This window comes from Netta rufina (assembly GCF_964035555.1).
Source record: "Netta rufina genome assembly, chromosome: 1".
NCBI lineage: Eukaryota > Metazoa > Chordata > Aves > Anseriformes > Anatidae > Netta > Netta rufina.
In genome coordinates, this window is record NC_140123.1 from 846,214 (window position 1) to 865,233 (window position 19,020).

General features: G+C 66.8%; 4 protein-coding genes across 4 annotated transcripts; 2 read left to right on the forward strand and 2 right to left on the reverse strand.

Moving 5' to 3' along the window:
- Nucleotides 1–213: 213 nt before the first annotated feature.
- On the forward strand, nucleotides 214–1,721 carry LOC311219412 (erythroblast NAD(P)(+)--arginine ADP-ribosyltransferase-like; the record flags this gene model as incomplete). Its single annotated transcript, XM_084302538.1, has 3 exons — nucleotides 214–1,000; nucleotides 1,375–1,413; nucleotides 1,500–1,721. 3 exons carry the CDS (start codon nucleotides 214–216, stop codon nucleotides 1,580–1,582), a joined length of 909 nt encoding a protein of 302 aa, XP_084158664.1. The 3' UTR covers nucleotides 1,583–1,721.
- Nucleotides 1,722–1,984: 263 nt separating this feature from the next.
- Nucleotides 1,985–3,735, reverse strand: IL18BP (interleukin 18 binding protein; the record flags this gene model as incomplete). Its single annotated transcript, XM_084304771.1, has 5 exons — nucleotides 1,985–2,709; nucleotides 2,801–2,930; nucleotides 3,184–3,249; nucleotides 3,420–3,491; nucleotides 3,711–3,735. The coding sequence occupies 5 exons, from the start codon at nucleotides 3,733–3,735 to the stop codon at nucleotides 2,529–2,531; spliced, it is 474 nt and encodes a 157-aa protein (XP_084160897.1). The 3' UTR covers nucleotides 1,985–2,528.
- Nucleotides 3,736–5,058: 1,323 nt separating this feature from the next.
- On the reverse strand, nucleotides 5,059–14,098 carry RNF121 (ring finger protein 121). Its single transcript, XM_084281470.1, has 9 exons — nucleotides 14,037–14,098; nucleotides 11,804–11,841; nucleotides 10,789–10,930; nucleotides 9,868–10,022; nucleotides 9,256–9,363; nucleotides 8,516–8,636; nucleotides 7,464–7,597; nucleotides 6,595–6,696; nucleotides 5,059–6,371 (listed from the first exon to the last, which is right to left on the reverse strand). Exons 1-9 carry the CDS (start codon nucleotides 14,091–14,093, stop codon nucleotides 6,251–6,253), a joined length of 978 nt encoding a protein of 325 aa, XP_084137596.1. The 5' UTR covers nucleotides 14,094–14,098; the 3' UTR covers nucleotides 5,059–6,250.
- Nucleotides 14,099–14,461: 363 nt separating this feature from the next.
- XNDC1N (XRCC1 N-terminal domain containing 1, N-terminal like) lies at nucleotides 14,462–18,743 on the forward strand (the record flags this gene model as incomplete). Its single annotated transcript, XM_084304784.1, has 8 exons — nucleotides 14,462–14,502; nucleotides 15,436–15,519; nucleotides 15,616–15,754; nucleotides 15,951–16,106; nucleotides 16,220–16,365; nucleotides 16,438–16,505; nucleotides 17,428–17,654; nucleotides 18,583–18,743. The coding sequence occupies exons 2-8, from the start codon at nucleotides 15,475–15,477 to the stop codon at nucleotides 18,741–18,743; spliced, it is 942 nt and encodes a 313-aa protein (XP_084160910.1). The 5' UTR covers nucleotides 14,462–14,502; nucleotides 15,436–15,474.
- Nucleotides 18,744–19,020: the final 277 nt, after the last annotated feature.

Genomic DNA, 19,020 nt, shown 5'->3' on the forward strand with positions numbered 1-19,020 from the left:
GCAGCAGCTATTCTGGGCGGTCATGGGGGGCCAGCATATAAATAGCCCATGGGACGCAGGCAGGGGTTGCTATAAAAAGCCACAACAGGCAGCTCGAGTGTCCTGCGCACCAAGCGGAGCAGAGGTAACAACCCGCTGCAGCTCCAGGGCTACTGGGACCGGGCCGGGGGGGGACCTGGGGGTCTGCAGCCGGGCACCGGGGTCCTTCTGTGCATGGAGCACCTCGCCCTGGGCTGGGTGCTGCTGGCCAGCACCCTGTTTGGCACCGCAGCCACTGTCAGCAGGCGAGACCTCAACACCATCAAGGAGGTGGCGATGGACATGGTCCTCAGCTCCTTTGACGACCAGTACCAGGGCTGCAGCCACATGATGGAGAAGGAGCTGGAGGAGCTGAACCGCACCGAGTTCGCCAACCCTGACTACGCGGAGGGCTGGAGGGGTGCAGTGACAGAGTGGAGGAATCGATGGGGCCGCGCCGCCCGCCCGCAGGCCCTACGGCAGGAGCAGGCGGTGGCCGTGCTGGCGTACACTGCCGAGAGGGGACTCTACAAGCAGTTCAACACCGCTGTGCGTGAGGGCGGGCGCTCCCGCGAGCACTACCTCCAGTCCTTCCCCTTCAAGACGCTGCATTTCCTCCTGACCAAGGCCCTGCACACCCTGCGGGAGGCCCAGGGCAACAGCTGCCACCGCGTCTACCGCGGCATCAAAGGCACCCGCTTCACAGCCCAGCTCCACCAGACCGTCCGCTTCGGCCAGTTCACCTCCGCCTCCCTCCAGAAGAAGGTTGCTGAGTCCTTTGGCCAGGACACCTTCTTCTTTTTGGATACCTGCTACAGCGTCCCCATCAAGAACTTCTCCTTCTACCCTGGTGAGGATGAAGTCCTCATCCCACCCTATGAGGTCTTCAAGGTCACCAACTTCACCCGTGACAGAGACGGAAACTTCATCCATCTCCACTCCCAGACTGCACTCAGCACCTACAACTGCGAGTTTGTGAAGGGTAGGGGCAGCCAGCAGGGTGGATGCCACCAGGAGATGGCTGGGGACAGGGCACAGCCCTGGGCAGGCGCCGCCGTGCTCCCCGCGCTCCTCCAGCCATGGCTGCAGAGGAACGGGGGCCCCGTGCCACCGGCTCTGTGAGGGGAAGGGGAGCCTCATGGTGAAGGCAACACCTCCGTGTGGGGAGCTCGGGGAGCCTGGGGAGCTCGGGGAGGTGGGGAGCTCGCCTTCAGACCAGGTCTTCCCCGCGCATCCCTGCATGCTCCCAGCTGCTCTCCCTTGGGGTTTGCGGTGGGGGCCCTCTGTGGCACGGCCAGGGCAGAGTGAGGGGCACAGAGCGGGGTGGTGCACAGATGTTGTTGGTCTCTTTGGCAGAGAAAAGGTGCAAGGCCCAGACGTGTGTCTTCAGCGCAGGTAAGAGGTGAGCCCCCAGCCCCTACCCACGGCCAGCACTGTGCTGGCACCCTCCGGCAGTCATTAACTCCCTGTTTCCCCCCCAGGAAGGAGCAGTCCCAGGGAACCCCCACACCTCTGGAGTCTCCTCTTGGCAGCCGCAGCCCTGGCAGCCGTGGGATGCCTCTAACCCAGCTATGCTGCTGCTGCACCTCCGCAAGGAAAACGGGGCAGAAACGTGAGAACACATTTAATGGAAACTGTGGGATTACGCTTTCCTCCGCCGGATGCTTTCTGCTCCAGCAGGAGCGGTGCCACTGGTCCCAGGATGCTCCGGTGGCCCTAGAACACCAGCAGAGGCTGGAGGAAGCCTTTTCCTGGCTTTTGCAGAGAAATAAAAGCACTGCTGGAGGATGGAGGCATCGAGGAGGGTTCCTGCGGCTCCCCGCAGCGGGGGCACTTTGCATGGGCGGCAGCCGGGGGTCTTCTGCAGCTCCCTCCCAGAGCACCCCGGGGAGCGCTGCCCCGGCTCCTGCGAGGGGGCACGGGGAGCACTGGGGGCTCCTCCTCCCTGGGGAGCCTCCACGGCGGCTCAGGAGCAGGGATTTGGCTGGCACCTCAGCCCCCAGCGCCCAGATTCGGGCTCTGCAGGCGGGACGGACGGGGGCTGCCCCACGGAGCAGCGCAGGGCACTCAGCCAGCTCTGCCGGCACCGTGGGCACCTCGCCTTCCTCCTCACCCCGCGGGTGTCCCCTGCCCCCCCAGCACACAGGTGACACCAGGCAGCCTCAATGCGCTTTAATGAATCCCTGCTGCCCCACAACCTGCTGCGGGCAGGTGCCGGGGGGCCAGGGGCACCAGGAGCCCCGCAGCGGGGCTGTGTCCGTCAGAGCAGGGCCGATGCCCTGGGGCTGGGCAAAGAGCCCCCACAGCAGCCTCCCGACCTGGGGGTGGGCAGGGTGAGTGCCCCCAGCTCCGCAGCCAGCCAGGGTCCAGCAAGGGCCGGGCTGGGGGCAGCTCCGGGCAGGGGCAGGGGGGTTTTCCCCCCCACGCCAGGCCCACGGAGCGTCCCTTCCCGTGCGGCGGGGGCAGCCCTTGCCCCTTGCTTCTCACCCGTCACAAGCTGCAGCCCGGTCTCAGCCCAGTTCCCTGCTCTCGGTGGGGGCCGGCTGCGGGGGGCCCCATCGCAGCTCCCTGGTGTCGAGGCCGACGGGGCTCAGCACCACGCAGGTGAAGTTGGTGCGCAGGTCCCGGGCGCTGAAGGAGCTGAAGAGGAGGTCGCGGCGCAGGATCACCCCCGAGCCCCGCGGCTCCTCTCTGCGGGGCGAGCAGCAAAGGCCCCGTCAGTACCCCCAGCAGGGATGGAGCTGCCCCCCCCCCAGCCCCGGGACCCCCTCCCTGTACTCACAGCAGCATCCCCTCGTGCACGGCCCCGTCCGGGTGCAGCTTCTCGATGAAGGAGCCGTTCCCCAGCCAGTAGAGCAGCGTGACCTCGGGGAGGCTGCTCACGGCCTCGCAGGAGATCTTCACAGAGCAGCCTGTGCATGGGGGGAGACGGGCTGGGACCGGGGGGGTGGCAGTGGTCCTGCTGTGCAGCCCCCCCATGCCATCCCCAGAGCTCCCCGGGGGATCTGCCCCTTCCTCACCCGCACCCCAAAAGCCCCCGCAGAGCCTTGCTGGGCTCCCCAAGCCCCAGCTGCAGGGGTGCAGGAGCTGCCCCCAACTCCCCCCCCAAGTGTGAGGGGCTCAGCACGGTCCCCCCCAGCCCCTGTCCCCGCGGGGGTCACTTACCCATGCGGGGGGGCTCTGCCGGCATCCGCAGGGCGGTGATGCGGGGGGGCTGCAGGGCCGTGGTCGCTGGGGGAGAGGAGTGGGGTGAGGGACAGGAGCTGCCCCCAGACCCATCCCCACAGCGGGACGGAGGGCAGGGTCCCACGGGGGGGGGGCAGGGACATGGGGGTGGGGGGGGCGCACAGAGGCAGGAGCCGGTCCTGGCTGCCCCCCCCCAGCCCTACAGCCCCACTTACCTGTGCTGCGGGGGGCCACGGCCCAGCAGAGCAGCGGCAGCAGCAGGAGGGGGGCACGGAGCCCGGGGGGGGCTGCGGGCAGAAACGGGGCTCAGCGCCCGGCAGCGCCGCGATGCGCCCCCAGAGCCGGGCACGGCACCGGGCGGCGTCCCCGAGCCCCCGCAGCTCCTCCCGGGCACCGGAGCGCTCCCCCGGCCCCGTTTCCCTTGGCCCCGGCTCCTCCGGCCCCGTTTTCCCCCGCCCCGGCTCCCCCCGTCCCGGTGCCCCCCCCGGGTCCCGCAGCGGCCGCACCGTCGGAGCGGGCGCACGGAGCCATCGTGCGGCAGCGCCCGGCGGGGGCTCTTTATGGGGCAGCGGCCGTGACTCACCGGGGGCCGCCCCCGGCCGCGCCCGCACCGGGCTGGGCAGCGCCGGGCTCCGCATCCCGGAGCCCCACGGACCCCAAATCCCCACGGACCCCAAATCCCCGCGCCCCTCCTTTACCGGGACCCCGCGCTCAATGTCCCTGCGCCCCCTGTGCCCGTGTCCCCATATCCCCCTGCCCAATGTCCCCATGTCCCGCACGATCCCGTGCCCAACGCCCCCGTGCCCGATGTCCCCCGCGTCCCCCCGTTGTCCCCAGCTGCCCCCCAACCAGCCTGGCTGTGCGAGACCCCCGCTCCCACCCCAGCCCTGAGCCCCCTGGGTGGAGCTGGGGGCTTTGGGGCGAGGAAGGGCCTGGGCTGAGGGAGGTGGGCAAAGCCCAGGGGGGTGCAGGGTCCAGGCCAGGGCCGTGCCCCCCTGCCCTTTCCCCTGTTTTACGTCCCGGGCCTGCCTCCTTCCCGCTGTCCCTCTCCCTTTCCCGTAAACGAGAGCGAAAGGCAGCGGGGAGCGTCCCCACCCCGGCGCTGGCACCGTTTGAAGCAGGGCCAAGGCCACTGACCCCACGGACGGCCCCGATGCCCAGGGGAAGGGCTCAGGGGGCAGAAGGGGCTTCCCCACCCCAGGGGGGGATCCTGCGCCCTGGCTCCGGCCCCCCCGGGCTCAAGGAGGGCAGGAGGCAGCGGGGTGGGGACGTGGGGGCGCCTGCGTCAGGTGAAGCCCAGCCCAGGGGGTCCCTGGGGGATGCAGCCGGGCTCCTCTTCCTCACCCAGGGAAGAGGAGGAGGAGGAGGGGATGCCCGGAGCTTCCCAGGGAGACACAGCTTGGAGGTGGCTTTCAGAGCTGCGCGGTGCCACTTGTTCCTCATGTCCCGGAGGAGGAAGGTGACCAGCGAGCCCCAGGGGACAGCAGAGGCCGGGACACGGCTCAGCACAGCCCCTCGGCTCCTAAAGGAGGCAGGAGCAGAGCCCCCAGCGAAGCACAGAGCGCTCCGAGCGGAGCTGGGGCTGGAACCCCACACACAGGCACGGGGACAAGCGAGAGGGGGGAAGCCCCCAGGCCTCTGCCCCCTGCCCTGGAGCAGGGACCCAAACCCTCCAGCCCTGGTAGGTGCCGGATCCAGGCAGAGAAACACCAGGTGTTGAAAAAAAAAAGCCCCTAAAACCCCAGTGAGTTTTCTGGCATTTTTTATTAACAACTCCGGGAAGGGCAGTGCTGGCGCGGTGACAGGGCCCAGTGCCCGCCAGGCGCCCCCCCCCCCCCACGGTCAGCCCCACGCCCGCGTCCTCCCCGCAGCGCCCATGGGCACCGGGGCTGCAGCCCAGCACCTTCAGCACTGCCCAGCCCCATCCCAACGCCCGCAGGGTGCCCGCAGGGTGCTGGGGCTGGTGGTCAGCACCCAGGGGAGGCTGCAAAAGCCACTCCTGTGTCCAGACGGTGCAGGGGAGGGAGGAGGAAACGCCACCCGGCCGCAGCACAGGCGCGACGAGTGAGAAAATCCCCAGGCCACAGCAGTTCCTGGGACTCTGTGTGTGTTTGGCACAGCACGGGGCAGTTTCGCCCCACGCAAACCCAGGGCTCAGCAGGGCCTGCGGGCAGCCCCTGGCAGTGCCACGGTGCCAGCCACTTCCCCAATCCCTGCAGCACGAGGAAGACCCCATGCCAAACCCAGGGGGCCCTGCCCGCCTCACCAAACACCAACTCAACGGGGTGCAGGGGGAGAAAAGCCCCCCCTGCCCCACATCCCGGCCGGCTGAGGATGGCACCAGCCCTGGTGGGGCACGGGGACGCGCAGGGGGACATAGAAAAGAGGGGAGCGTACAAAAGGGTGAGGTGGGCAGAGGCTGGGGGGCAGCGCACGGGACCAGGCTGACAGCGCGGCGCAGGAGCGGCTCCTTCCCTCCCCGTACACCCGCAGCAGGGAGCTGGTGGGGAAGAGCTCAGCCCACGGCACCAGGGCAGCCCCGTGTCCCTCCATTCTCTCCGTGCTGTCCCTCTGTCCTGGGAGCTGTCCCTGTCCTCCCGCAGAAGCAGGAGGGTGGCTGGCAGGGAGATGAGCTCCACACCTCGATGCGCTGCCCCGGCCCTTCCTCGCCCGGGCTGCTCCTGCTGCCCCGCTGCATGGAAGGGAGTCGAACGGCCCCAAGAGGCAGCAGCACGAGAGCCTCCCTCCCGCAGGAGCAGCCCACGGCCCCGGGGCTGGGAAGCGGGCCGAACCGTCTCTTCTGTCTGCAATAGAAAGTTTTAAATACGCTCATTAAAATAACTGCTTTTTAAAAAAAAAAAAAAAACACAGGCTCCCCCGGGGGGCCCTAGCGGGGAGCTGCTGCTTGGCTGGGGGTCGCCCCAGGGACGAGTCCTCGGTGCCGCGGCGCTCGGGGGCGGCCGGGATGCGACGGATCCGGCCGGCTGCTGTCCTCTGCCCCCGGCCCGCGGCCTCGCCTGGCTCCGCGGCTGCCCGCCGCCCTCCCTTACTCCAGGCCCAGGATGTAGTTGATGCCCTGGACCAGTCCGATGATGACGGGCTGCCAGGCCACCAGGTAGCGCAGCCAGTCCAGCAGCTGCCCGTACATCACGTGCGGCCTCTCCCAGCTGCGTGGAACGGAGTTAAAGAGCCTCGGGGAGGCAGGAGGGGAGCGTGGCCCGAGCAGGAGCTGCCCCACGCCGCCAGGAGGGAGGCTGCTGCCTCCCACCCACGGGAGCAGCGGCTCGCCCAAACCCGCAGCCTCCCAGTTCCCCCAGTGCTCCCGTGGCTCCGTGCCCAGCTCCGGGGCAGAAGAGCCAGGGAACCAGCTCCCCCGTGGAGAAAGGATACGGGTTACTGAACATCCTCTTGAGATCCACCTTCTCTTTGCAGTAGGGACACGTCTGCTTCTTCCCGACGATGCACCAGCCGCGGATGCAGAACTCGTGAAAGCTGGGGAGCGGCGCGTTAAGGGAACTGCCTGGGGACGGAGCACGGAGGAAACGGGGCCGCTGTCACGCCCGGAGGAATCAGAACCACCCCCGCACCACACGCAGGGCACGGGAAGCACCCACGTGGCGCGTGGACGGCAGCGTTGCCCAACGCAGAGCTTTCCTAGAAAACCCCTCGGCTCCCAGGAAGGGGCTCACAGCAGAGCCCCCGCAGCAGAGGGCTGTGCCTGGTGTAATCCCGTGGCCGTAAACCCACTGGCACGGCTGCCAGGCAGCTGCTGAGGCAGCAAACGTTTCCACACCGCCTGCAGCGCCCAGCGTGAGGTAACAAGCTCCGTGACCTTTGCTCAGGCCCTTTGGAAACCACCTCGCTCTGAGTCAGGGAGTGAGTACCAGAGAACATCCCAGCTCCACCGCTGAGTCACAGCTGGAAAAACCCCTGACCTGCCCCCGGCCAGGGCTCTGTGAGCTGTCAGGACTTCCACTTTTGCAACTGACTTCACCTCCCTCAGCTGCCGGGGCGCTGGAAGCTCCGCACGTGGCACTGCCAGAGGAGTTGTGGGGCGGAGGAGCCTGGCAGGAGCTCGACACAGAGCCAGAGCCCTGCCAGAAAACAGGGGTTGCTGATTGCTCCCGACACGTCCCCTCCGTGAGGATCCTTTGGCACCGCAGCAGCACCGCCCGGCGACCCCGACACGCGCCCCTTGGTGCCGGGCAGGGGCTGGGAGGAGGGCAGGGGCACGGGGCTGGCCCGGAGCAGAAGGATACACGTGGTTGCAGGAGAGGCGGTACGTGTTCTCGATGATCCCCTCCTCGTTGACGTCCACGAAGATCTGCTGGCCGCAGACGGCGCAGACGCTGTCGGAGAGGTGCTTGGTGGGCATCCCCGAGGCGCTGTAGAACTGAGGAGGGCAGAGCAGAGGGAGAGATGGTCACGGGGGGGGGGCACACGTCCCACACCCCCCCAGGTGCAGCTAAGCTTTAGGGAGGGCTGGGCCAGCTCTCCTGGCATCCAGCCTCAGCCTTTTGGGTTTAAAAACCTCATTATAGGTCCAGCTGCAGGGAACAGTGACAACAGGACACGGCGCTGCTCAGTCACTGCACAGCCCTTCGTGCCCCAGCCCCCCGCAGCCCCCCCACTCCCTGCAACCCCCCCACGCTGGGGGAATCCCCCCAGGCTGCAGGCCGTGGGTTTGGCCCTCGTGGCTCTCTGGGTGGGAGCGTGCTGCAGGACACCAGGGGACAGGCAGGGGTGACAGCTGGGAGGTCAGGGAAGAGACAAAAGGGCTGAAGATGCACCCAGGGGGCTGGGTTACAGCAGAAATCACAGGGAGGGGAAGGGGAAGGCGAGCAGAGCCACGAGGGAACACGATGCACCCCACAGGTGTTCTGGTTCACTTTTTTCTCTGGCACTAGGTGAGCGGGTCACAGACTTCAGGCCATCACCACGGGCATGTGGGAGCACCCGCCGTGCCTGCAGGGACAGCCCGAGGCTCAGCCCGGTATAAAGGCTCAGACAGACAAATATTTGTCAGCAGTCTGGAGGCACTGAGCAGATCCGTCCTGTCTTGTGCTCCCGGAGATGGGACAGACTTGGTTTGTGGGGAGCAGGATCTCAGGATCCCAGAGTGACTCACGTCAGAGACCTCCTGACGCAGGCACCTTGGCCCAGAGCGCGAGCAGCGAGCCCTTCGTGGGGCAGAGCTCCCTGCACCTCCTCGTTTGGGGGAAATAAAAGCTGTGGCTGCAACCAGCCCACCCCCAGCCCTCCTGTTAGCAGGCAGGACTGTGGCCGGGAGGACAGCACAGCCTGAACTCACCCCGATCGTCGAGGCCATGTAATCTGCACACATCTCGGCAAAGTCCCGCTCCAGGACCCCGTAGTACAGGCCGTAGAAGAGGAGGGAGATGCCGAAGTCCATCGCATCTTCTGGTTTGATTCTGCAACAGAGGAGTCCCAACGACATCGAGGGCTTTTCTGCAGCCGCAGGGGTGCACGGACAGCGTGCCAGAGGAGCCCAGCAGTGCTGCAGCACACGTGGCTCCACCGCAGGAGCTGTCACAGCCCGTGAGCTCGTGGCACCGCCACCAGCCCCCTGCAGAGCTGTGTGCGTGCCTCCAGGCACAGAGCCAGCCCCTGCCTTTGGGGCACTTCACCTGCTTCGTCCCCAGCGAGCTGTGGGGGCCCTATCCCAGCTCATAGCTGTCACCCATCTCCCTCACCTGCCCCTGAAATGAGCAACTCTCCCCCAGCTCTATCATGCACCAGATCAGCTCCACATAAGCCCCCTTTTTAACACTTCCACAGCCCTGCAGGCAGTTTCCAGCCCTGTGCATTGTTCCAGAAGGAATTGATCTCTCTGAAACGGAGGATGGCTTGGGGTAAGGCCCTCAGCACCACAACCATGCAGGGAGAGGACACCCTGAAAGTCTCTCTGGCCTCCTGCCACATCAGTCAGGCCGCCAGGTGAGTGTTTCTCTGGAATCCCAGCCAACGCCTCCTTCCCCACGGCCTGTCACAGCCCCTGCCCTGGGAACGGGGCCCCGAGGATTCGCTCACCTGAACAATAAATTAAGACCAAAGAGCGTGAACATCACGGCCATGTACCCGACGATTCCAGTGGCGTAGCTGATCTTGTATATTAGTAGAAACCATTTATAAACCAGCCTGTAAAAATGCAAAACAAGAATTAGGTGGCTTTGTTTCTGCCTCGAGCACCTATCGAGTTTCACGTTCCCACGTCGGATGTTTCAACCACCCACACGTGGGCAAACAGAGGCTTCAAAGTTCCAGCTCAGGCCACAGATCTGCTGCTGCCACGGCAGCTCGTGGTCTGCACTTCCAAATGAGAAACCTCCAGATCCCCGATGGCCTCGAGCAAGTGAGTGTCACGCTGGGAATGCACTCAGTGAGACTGCCAGATGCCCTGGGGCATCGCGGGGGCCTGCCTGCCCACTGCCCGCCCCGACAAGACAGGGATCTGAGGGTGGCAGCTCCACAGAGAGCCTCCAGCAGGGTAACTCACACCCTGAGTGAAAGCCCCTGAGGTGCTGCACTGCCTGAACAGGGCCAACTGCAGAGTTTGAGGCCGTGGTTTGCAGCAGGGAATCACCAAAGGGCTCTTTGTGATGCTGCCCTCAGGCCGGGGACACTTCCCAGAAACCCACTAACCTGGGTGTCGTCTGTACCAGAGGTTTTCGGGTTGCCCTGAAGGTGACAAAAGCTGTGACGGCTGAGAAGAGCACCCAGATGACCAAGAAGCGCCACCAGTACAGCTTCACCGTGAAGTACAGGGGCACCACCCACATCTGGAACAGGGTCACCATCTGTGGGAAGGGAGGAGAGGTGTGTTATGCTGGCTCGCTGCTTGTCAGGCATCAGAAACACCCCCGTGGCTCTGGCAGCCTCGCTCGTGCTGGCATCAAGGGGCACTGAGCAGTGTCAGGGAGCTCAGGAATTTGGGCTGGTGGCCGCCAGCACCCAGGGAACAGGCTCAGAGCCTGGCTGAAGGGAGTCTGACAGCTGGCGGGCAGCAAGGTGTCTGTGACAGCAAAGGAGGAAGGAACACTGATGAGAAAAGAGGCACAGGGAGCTGATCTGCACAACCAGATCTTGCAGCAGGGCTCAGCAAACCTCTGCCTCTTCAGGGTTCCCAGCATTTTATCCGCAGCCCCTCAGGCACGGGTTAAGCAAGGAGACTGGCACAGCACCGAGTTTCGGGCTCGTCTCTGCCCCGCCAAATGTCCCCAGAGCAGACCCACGGGCCCGGTTTTGGTTTCACAGAGGATTAGGGGCATTGCCTGGAAACGTTCTTTACAGAAAACCAGGTGGGGTTTGTTTCCTGGTGCAGGCACAGCCCCGCAGCCTTTCTGGCGAGCTGACACAGGGCACCAGCATCGGGAAAAGCAGCAGGGCTGCTCGGGGACACCGTGTGTCACTGAGAGCGCTCACACCAGAGGCTTGAGGCCTCCAGACGCGTTCACCCTCGTCCCCAGCAGGAATCCCTCTGGCTGCCGGGCAGCCGAGGGCGTTTCAGCACCAGACAGCAGGAGCACAGCACGGCCGTGCTTCCCAGCAGCCGGGGACACTCACGTTGTAGGAGCGGGGGTGCCTCTGCTTCCACTGCACCAGCAGCAGCTGCGCCACCACCAGCGTGGCGATCAGGATGAGGACCATCTCGGCGTGCATGGCCTCGTGACCGCGGTGCTTGGCGTGCATCCGGGCGTGTTCCACCCTGCAAGGACAGCGAGAGGGTGACTGAGGGGCGTGCAGGGACAGCAGACAGGCAGGAGAGCCAGGAGGACTGCGCTGGAGGGCGGCGTTAAGGAACGCAGGGGTACGGGTGCTGCGCTGCCATCCCGGGGAGAAAGAAATTAGAAATGTCCCTAAAAGCAGCTGGTTTGCACCACGACACCCAGCTCACGGTGCTGTGAACACGGCTGAGGTGTCACGCTGCTGCACAGGACCCAAGGTGTGTCACCCCACGCAGCAGCACCAGCCGAAGTGTGTGCTGTCACTGAGACAGAGCCCAAACCTTCCCCGGTCCTGCTCAGCCCCCAGCAGGCAGCTTCCTCCCTCTGCCCCATCCCAGCTCCTCTGGAAAGCCAGGGGAGGCTGCCACAGCCGGCCCTCTGCTGACCCCTGCGGTTCCTTTGCTCTCAGTGCTGCTGCCTGGCCGCAAGCCAAGGCACAACGTCCTTACCCCGTGGCCTGAGGCTGAAAGTTAAGTGCGAGGTAGAATGCTAAATCTTACTTAAGTCTCAAAAGCTGAAAAGTTAAGCTGCAGCTTAAGGCTGGAAGTTAAGCCCAAGTTAGAAAAAAAAATACAAAGGTATAAAAAAATAAATCCAAGTTGGAAAATAAACCTAAACACAACGAATATGGCAATTCTCTGATCTTCAGAGGTCTTCCATAAAGCTGTGAGGAGAGCAGACCTGTGGGCTCTGCAGCACGGGGCTGACCGAAACTGGCTCAGCCGAGGGAAAAGGCAGAAGAGCCAAAAACCAAACCAGGTCCCTGCAAAAGGCACTGCCTGGGGGAGGCTGTCCACAGACTCTGGAGCTGCTGGCAGCGCCCGGCACGGGCTCTCCTTACAACCCCAACTCACCTCCATCTCTCCTCGGGGGACAAGTGCGAGAGGTCGACCTGAGGAGACAGAAAAAGACAAAAAAAAAAAAAAGATCAGCAGCTGGAGGCCGGGAGCAGCAACCCCAGCCTCCGACCCCCTCTGCCTCCTTCCCCCGAGCAGCAGAGAGGCAGCAGCAGCACCGTGCAGCTCCCTGCCCGTCACCATGGGGCTGTGTCTGGCTTCTGCAGCCCCCGAGCCACAGCACAGCCCCTCCTCGAGCACTCAGGGACATTTCCAAAACCCCAAACCTTTAGGAGGGACAGCCCAGCAGTCAGAGGTGGCTCAGCTCTCCCCCAGGGCTGCAGATTTTCACCCTGACAGCTCCGGGGAGGCTTCCAGGCTGCACAGCACACGTCCCAGCCTTGATACGAGCACGGAGCACACAAAACCCTGCAGCTCTGACTTCACGCCGCCTGTCCCAGTGGAGCCACGCTGCTCTGCTGGTGGCTGCTGTGCTGATCGCAGCCCCAGCAGCTGCCCCGCTCCCCCCCGCGGCCCCTAATCACACCCCGGGGACAGCAGGCAGGGAAAGCACAGCCCGAGTGGTGCTGCTGCGCTGCGCCCCGAGCAACACCCGCAGGAGGCACGTCCCAAGGGTGCTGAGAGGCTCGGGCAGATGGGAAATTGGTGGAGATGTGAAATTTGGGTCTGCAGAGTCCAGCTCGAGCTCCCCGGGTTGTGGTGGTGCTGTGGCAGCTTCTCACTGCCCGGGCTCTGACACCCCGGGAGGGGAGCGCAGGGCCAGAAGCTGAAAGCAAACACCAGGACCCCCTGTTTACAAGGCTGTGAGCGATGGATTCCGGTTAAAATCCTGTTTCCAGCGGGGGCTGACTCCCCAGAAACACCACGAAACCTTCACTGAGACACCCAGCAGCTACTGCCCTGGAAGGGGACGTGGTGCAGGGCCCTGACCCCGTTACACTGGGGCTGCAAAGCCCGGAGCTGCCAACCTCAGCACCCACCAAGGCTTGGGGAAGCAACAGGCACACGGACATGGGGGGTATTTCACCTCTCCTGAGCTCAGCTGTGGGTGTAGCAGCTCCGTGCCCCTTTATCCACAAACAGAGGAGAGGTTTGGGAGCAGGAGGCTGAGCCCGACAGCAAGAGCAGCGCTTCCCAAGGGCCAGCTCCCTGAAGCACCCCAGGCCCAGCCCTGGGCTGTCCCCAGCCGCCTGCGGACGTGGACTTTGTGGGAGGGAGCCCAGGGACAGGAGCAGCCCTTGGTGTGCCTCCTTCCGTCTGCCTCCTTATCAGCTGCCTGCTCTCCGTGGCACCTCTAGCAGAGCCCAATGCCCTCCCTGAGCCCTTCCTGCCAGGAGCCTCGCTCCTGAGGAGCGCAGCCCAGCAGTTTCCACGTTTGTGCGGGCAGCAGGCTCCTCCAGCACCCAGCAGCTCGCTGAGGCTCTCGGAAAGCTCAGTCCCCGTGGCAGGAGCTGCCTGACAGAGCGAATGGCAGCTGCCTGGACACGCTGCAGGGGGGCTGTGAGGTGTGAGGGCGCTGGGTCCAAGGCTGGGTCCTGCTGCCACAGCTCCTTGGGCAGCCGTGTGGGGAGCACGCAGGCTAATAAATAAATATATATATTTTTTATTTAATCCTAATTTGAATCCTGAGCCACTTATAACAGGTGGGAGCCGCTCCCTGCCTGCCGCCACCTCCCAGCCACCAGCTTCAGGGCAAAGCCTGAGGGGGAGCCCCCCCGGCCCCCCACCCCCTCAGCCCTTCAGCCCCTGCCCCGCTGAGCGAGCAGAGGCCGGGGCCATGGGGACAGCCAGGGGGGAGCCTCAGCACGGGGCTGAGCCCCCACAAATCCCCCCCAGATCCCCCAAATCGCCCCCAAATCGCCCAAATTCCCCCCTAAATCCTCCAAATCGCCCTCAAATGCCCCAAATCACCCCCAACCCCCACCCACAGCCCCTCCAAATCCCCCAAATCTCCCCCAAATCCCCCCCAGCACCCCCAAATCCCCCCAAAATCCCCTCTAGAGCCCCCAGATCGCCCCCAAATCCCCCCCAGAGCCCCCAAATCGCCCCCAAACCCTCCCCCAGCCCCCCCTCAGCCCCTCAGAGCCCCCCTCAGCCCCCGGCCCAGGCCGCCCCCAGCCCTGAGGCGCCCCCAGCCCCTCTGTGCAGCCCGGGCCCGGCCCCCAGAGGGCAGAACTCCCCCCCCCCAGTCCCTCCCAGTTCATCCCAGTCCCTCCCAGTCCCCCCCCACCTCCTCCCCGTCGCGCTCGCCGGGCCCGCCGACCTCCACCTCCAGCACCGCCGCCATCTTGCCCCCCCCCCTCCCCTCCTCCTTAGGGCTCCCCTCCCGCCGGCAGCCAGCTCCTTCCGCCGCCGCCCGGCCAATCAGCGGCCGCGCCGCCTCCCCCTCGGCCAATCGCCGCGCGCGGCGCTGCCCCCGCGGCCAGTCAGGAGGAGGAAGGGGCGGGCTTTAAGGTTAGGGACCGTGGCACATTTCCGAACCCTCTCAGCGCGCGGCCTCCCCGCGCCCCCCCTCACGCTCGGTGCAGGGGCGGCTCGCGGCGGACGCTCCCTTAGGGCCCGGCGCGGTGACGCGGCACCGCCGCGGGACTACAACTCCCATCAGCCCCCGCGGCTGCCTGGGGGCGGGGTTAGGGGCGTGGCCGGGGGCGTGGCCACGCGCTTCGGGCGGGAGAATTCGCGCGGCAGCGGGGCCGGTGCGGGGGGGGCGGGGGGGAGGGGGTAAAAGGGGGCTGGGGGCAAATGGGGGGGGCAAAAAGGGGCGGGGGGGGCACAGGGGGATGGGGGGGGGTAAATGGGGCCTGGGGGGGGCAGAATGGGCCGGGGGGGGCTGAAGGGGGGAGAAATGGGGCTGGGGGGGCAAATTGGGGGGGCAGAAGTTTTGGGGGGGGGCTCTGGGATGGGGTAATGGGGCTGGGGGGGGGCAGAATGGGTGGGGGGGGGGGCTCTGGGGTGGAGAAATGGGGCTGGGGGGGGGGCTCAGAGGGGCTGGGGGGGGCAGAACTGGGGGGGGGGGCTGGGGGGGGCACCGGGGGTTGTGGGGGGCAAATTGGGGGGGCAGAATGGGGGGGGGGCTCTGGGGTGGGGAAATGGGGCTGGGGGGGGGCACCGAGGGCTTGGGAGGGGGGCTCTGGGATGGGGAAGTGAGGAATGGGGCGGGGGGGGGGGGGCTGGGGGGGGGCATTTGGGGTTGGGGGGCACGGGGGGGGGGCAGAACAGGGGGGGCAGATACAGGACAGGGGGGCTGGGGGGGGCAAATGGGGCAGGGGGGGTGCCAAGTGGGCAGAACTGGGGGGGGGAATCTGGGATAGGGCAATGGGGATGGGGGGGGCACTGGGATGGAGAAATGGGGCTGGGGGGGGCAGAATTGGGGGGGGGGCACTGGGATGGGGCAATGGGGCTGGGGGCAGCTCAGGGGGGCTGGGGGCACCAGGGGCTGAGGGTGATGGGGGGGCAGAATGGGGCGGGGGGGGGCTGAAGGGTGGGGAAATGGGGCTGGGGGGGGCACCAGGGGCTGAAGGGGGGGGCTCTGAGATGGGGCTGGGGGTGATGGGGGTGCGGGACGGGGGGGGCAGCAGCTCAGGATGGGGTCTGTGAGCCCCCCCCCAGCTCCTGTGTCCCCCCCCCAGGCTTTTGGGGCGAGCAGAGCCCCCTCCCCAGGCACCTCCATGGCCCCGGTGCGCATCAGCTCGGTGGTGTCCTTCTCCTCGCAGGTCCCTATGGGGCTGGGGGGGGGGGCTCGGGGTCACCCCCACGGCTCCGTGGGGTGGGTGCACACCTGGGGGGGGGTCTGACGGTGCCCCCCGCAGGACCCCCGGTTCCCGGTGGAGAACCTGCTGCAGGAGGCCAGCCGGGGGCCCTGGCTCTGCTGCCCCCAGGACCGCAGCCGGCGGCTGAGAGCGGAGCTGCAGCTGGAGACAGCCAGCGCCATCGGGTACCTGGACCTGGGTGAGGGCGGGGGGCTCGGCTGGGGACCCCCCCGGACCCCAGCAGGGACCCTACACCCCCCTATGCCCCTGGAAGGGACCCTGCACCCCTCCCCGGGTCATGCCCTGAGCCCTGGGCAGGACCAGGGAGTGCTCCATGAGCCTTGAGCATCTCTCCCCCCAAAAATCCCCTCCTGCCCCCCAAAAAAATGACACAGGTAACTGCGGCTGCGCCCTGGTGCAGGTGGAGGTGGGGCGCTCCTCCTGGCCCCGGGACCACCCCTACGTCCCCCTGGTGCCCGGCGTCCCCCTGATGACCCCGGCCGAGTCGCGGGCGGGCGAGAACCGCTGCGGGGTGCGGATGTTCAAGGAAGGTGAAGGGCAGCCCCCCTACACTCCCCCCAAATAACACCATATGGGGCTGAAGGGGTCGGGGCCGCCCCTGAAGCCCCCTCCCCTCCTGGTGTCCCCCCCCAACTTGCAGCAGATTTCCTGGAGCTGGCGGTGGGGCAGAAATGGGACCGGGTGCGGCTCACCTGCAGCCAGCCCTTCAGCAGGCAGGGGCAGTTCGGGCTCTCCTTCCTCCGCCTGCGCACCCCCAGCGACCCCCAGCCCGACCCCCGCCCGGCACCGGTAGGAGCTGTCGGGGTGGGGGGGGTCCCAAGGGGCTCCCGGCAGCCCCCCCGGTGTCGCCTTGTCCTGCAGGAAGGTGCCGACAGCCTCCAGCGCTGCAGCCCGGCCATCTGCAGGATGCTGTGTGCACAGACAGGATCGTGGGTAGACCGGGCTGGGGTGGACTGGGATGGACTGGGAGCCTGGGATGGGGTAGACTGCGATGGACTGGGAGCCTGGACTGGGGTGGATGGGGAGCCTGGGCTGGTTTGGACTGGGATGGACTGGGAGCCTGGGATGGGGTAGACTGGGATGGACTGGGAGCCTGGGCTAGGATAGACTGGGAGACTGGGCTGGGGTGGACTGGGATGAACTGGGAGCCTGGGATGGGGTAGACTGGGATGGACTGGGAGCCTGGGATGGGGTGGACAGGGAGCCTGGGCTAGGATGGACTGGGAGACCGGGCTGGGGTGGACTGGGATGGACTGGGAGCGTGGGCTGGGGTGGATGGGGAGCCCAGGCTGGGGTGAACTGGGATGGACTGAGAGCCTGAACTGGGGTGGACTGGGGTGGACAGGAAGCCTCGGCTGGGGTGGGCTGGGATGAACTGGGAGCATGGACTGGGATGGATGGGGGTGGACAGAGCCCGGGCTAGGGTGGACTGGGATGAACTGGGAGCCTGGGATGGGATAGACTGGGATGGACAGGGAGCCTGGGATCGGGTGGACTGGGATGGACGGGGATGGGCAGGGAGCCTGGGGTGGGGTGGACTGGGATGGACTGGGATGGACGGGGAGCCTGGGCTGGGGTGGACTGGGATGGACTGAGCATGGACTGGGATGGATGGGGGTGGACAGAGCCCAGGCTAGGGTGGACTGGGATGAACTGGGAGCGTGGGCTGGGATGGACTGGGATGAACTGGGAGCCTGGGCTGGGGTGGGCTGGGGTCAATCACGGCCAACCCTGGAGCCCCAGGGAGCCCCCTGACACCCTGAGCACCTCCTGGCTGGGGAGCGCGGGGCTGACGTCCGTCCGTCTGTCTGTCCATCCGTCTGTGTCCATCCGTCTGTCCGTCCACCCCAGGGTCTCGAGGCAGGAGGAGCAGCTCAGGAGCCGCCTGCAGCAGCTGGAGCCGGGCCCCAAATCCTGGAGCCCTGCCCGGAGCCCTGCCCGGAGCCCTGCCCTCCTCAGCCGCCCGGCCAGGATGCTGCTGGCGGCGGCGCGGAGCCGGGCCATAAATCCCCGACCCGGCCCCGGCCCCGGCACCACGGGGCTGCGGGATGAGGAGCGAGGGGACCCCGCAGCACCGGGTGAGCACTGCCCTCGCTGTGCCCAAAATCTGCCCCAAAACTGCCCCAGGGACCCCGTTCTGCCCACGGTTGGGGTGCTCCCCTGTGTCTGTGGGCACCCCATAGCAGGCGAGGCGCCCCGTGGCTGGGGGAGGACGTGCCACCCACCCCCTTGGTGGCCAAAAAACCGTGGCCGTGAGCCCTGCGTGGTCCCAGCCCAGTGTCTGACCCCACAGCAGGGCTCAGCCCTCGCTCCTCGACCCACGGGGGTGTGAAATAGAAATCCCCTGTTTTTCCCAGCCCCGTCTCCCCCTGCCCACATTTATAGGGACCAGCAGCCGGGTTCCTGCACCCCGAGCCGTGCCCGTGCTGCTCCACGTTTGCAGCCCCCGGTGCTGCTGCTGAAGGCTCGCTGCCTGTTTGCTGCCCTCCAGGCTCCTCGCAGGACGTCCCCGCGCCCCCAAAGAGGGTCCGCAGGCAGAGGGCTCGCAGCCCCCCAGGCAGGTAATTAATTCACCTCCCACCCCCCCCACGTTTCTCCCCCAGCCCGCTGATTTTGCTGCTCTGGCTCCCTCCCTGCACCCAAGGGTCGGCCACGCGCGGTGGGTGCTGGCTCCAGCAGCTCCCCCTGATTTTTGGCTGCCCAAAACCCCCCCTATTTTGTGCCGTGCTTTACGGGGGGGGGCAGCACGCAGCACGGCGAGCCCTCAGCTTGCAGCACCCCCACAGGGCTCCGCCAGCTCCCCCCAGGAAACCCAGCGCAGGACGGAGACCCCGAGCCCGTGGCCACAGCGAGGGACCTGCACGGGGACCCAGCGCAGGGGACGAGGTGGGGCTGTGCCCCCTCTGCTCGGGTGAGTGCTTTGAGGATCTTCCCAGAGCTCCGTCCCCATGGGCTGGGGGGGAATTTGGGGTTTGGGGACACCCCCATCGCTCCCCTTTCCCGCAGGATGCTTCAGCACCGCGCTGCTGCCCGCGCACGCCTCCCGCTGCGGTGAGGACGACTCCGACCCCGACCCGGAGCATCCATCCTGGGTGCCCTGCCCCATCTGCCAGCTCTGCTTCAGCCCCGCCGAGGTGCAGCAGCACGCCAGCACCTGTGGGGAGTGAGGGCAGCGGGCTCGGAGCCCCCCCAGACCCCACAGCCCCCTCCCTGTGCAAGGGGGACCCAGGGGATGCTGCGGGTACCGGGGGTGGTGCAGAGCGAGCCCCTCTCCGGGGGTCCCAGCGCAGGGGGAAGGAGGAGGGGAGCTGCTGGGACCCCCGAGGTGGTGCCCAAGGGGCTGAAGCTGCCTTGGTGGGGCTGCTGGGGACGCCCATGGGTGCACCCTGACCCCCCCAGCACCAGGGGGGGAACAGGGGGGGCTCAGCTGCGCAAACGCTGCCG

What these genes read in the sequence shown, in the direction of transcription:
- RNF121 (XM_084281470.1), bottom strand. Translation starts at nt 14,093, where the DNA reads ATGGCGGCGGTGCTGGAGGTGGAGGTCGGCGGGCCCGGCGAGCGCGAC. An exon ending in TCCCCCGAGGAGAGATGGAG is followed by an intron (nt 10,931 to 11,803) that starts GTGAGTTGGGGT and finishes CTGTCCTTGCAG; the next exon opens with GGTGGAACACGCCCGGATGC. An exon ending in GGTCTTAATTTATTGTTCAG is followed by an intron (nt 8,637 to 9,255) that starts GTGAGCGAATCC and finishes CCTCTGTTGCAG; the next exon opens with AATCAAACCAGAAGATGCGA.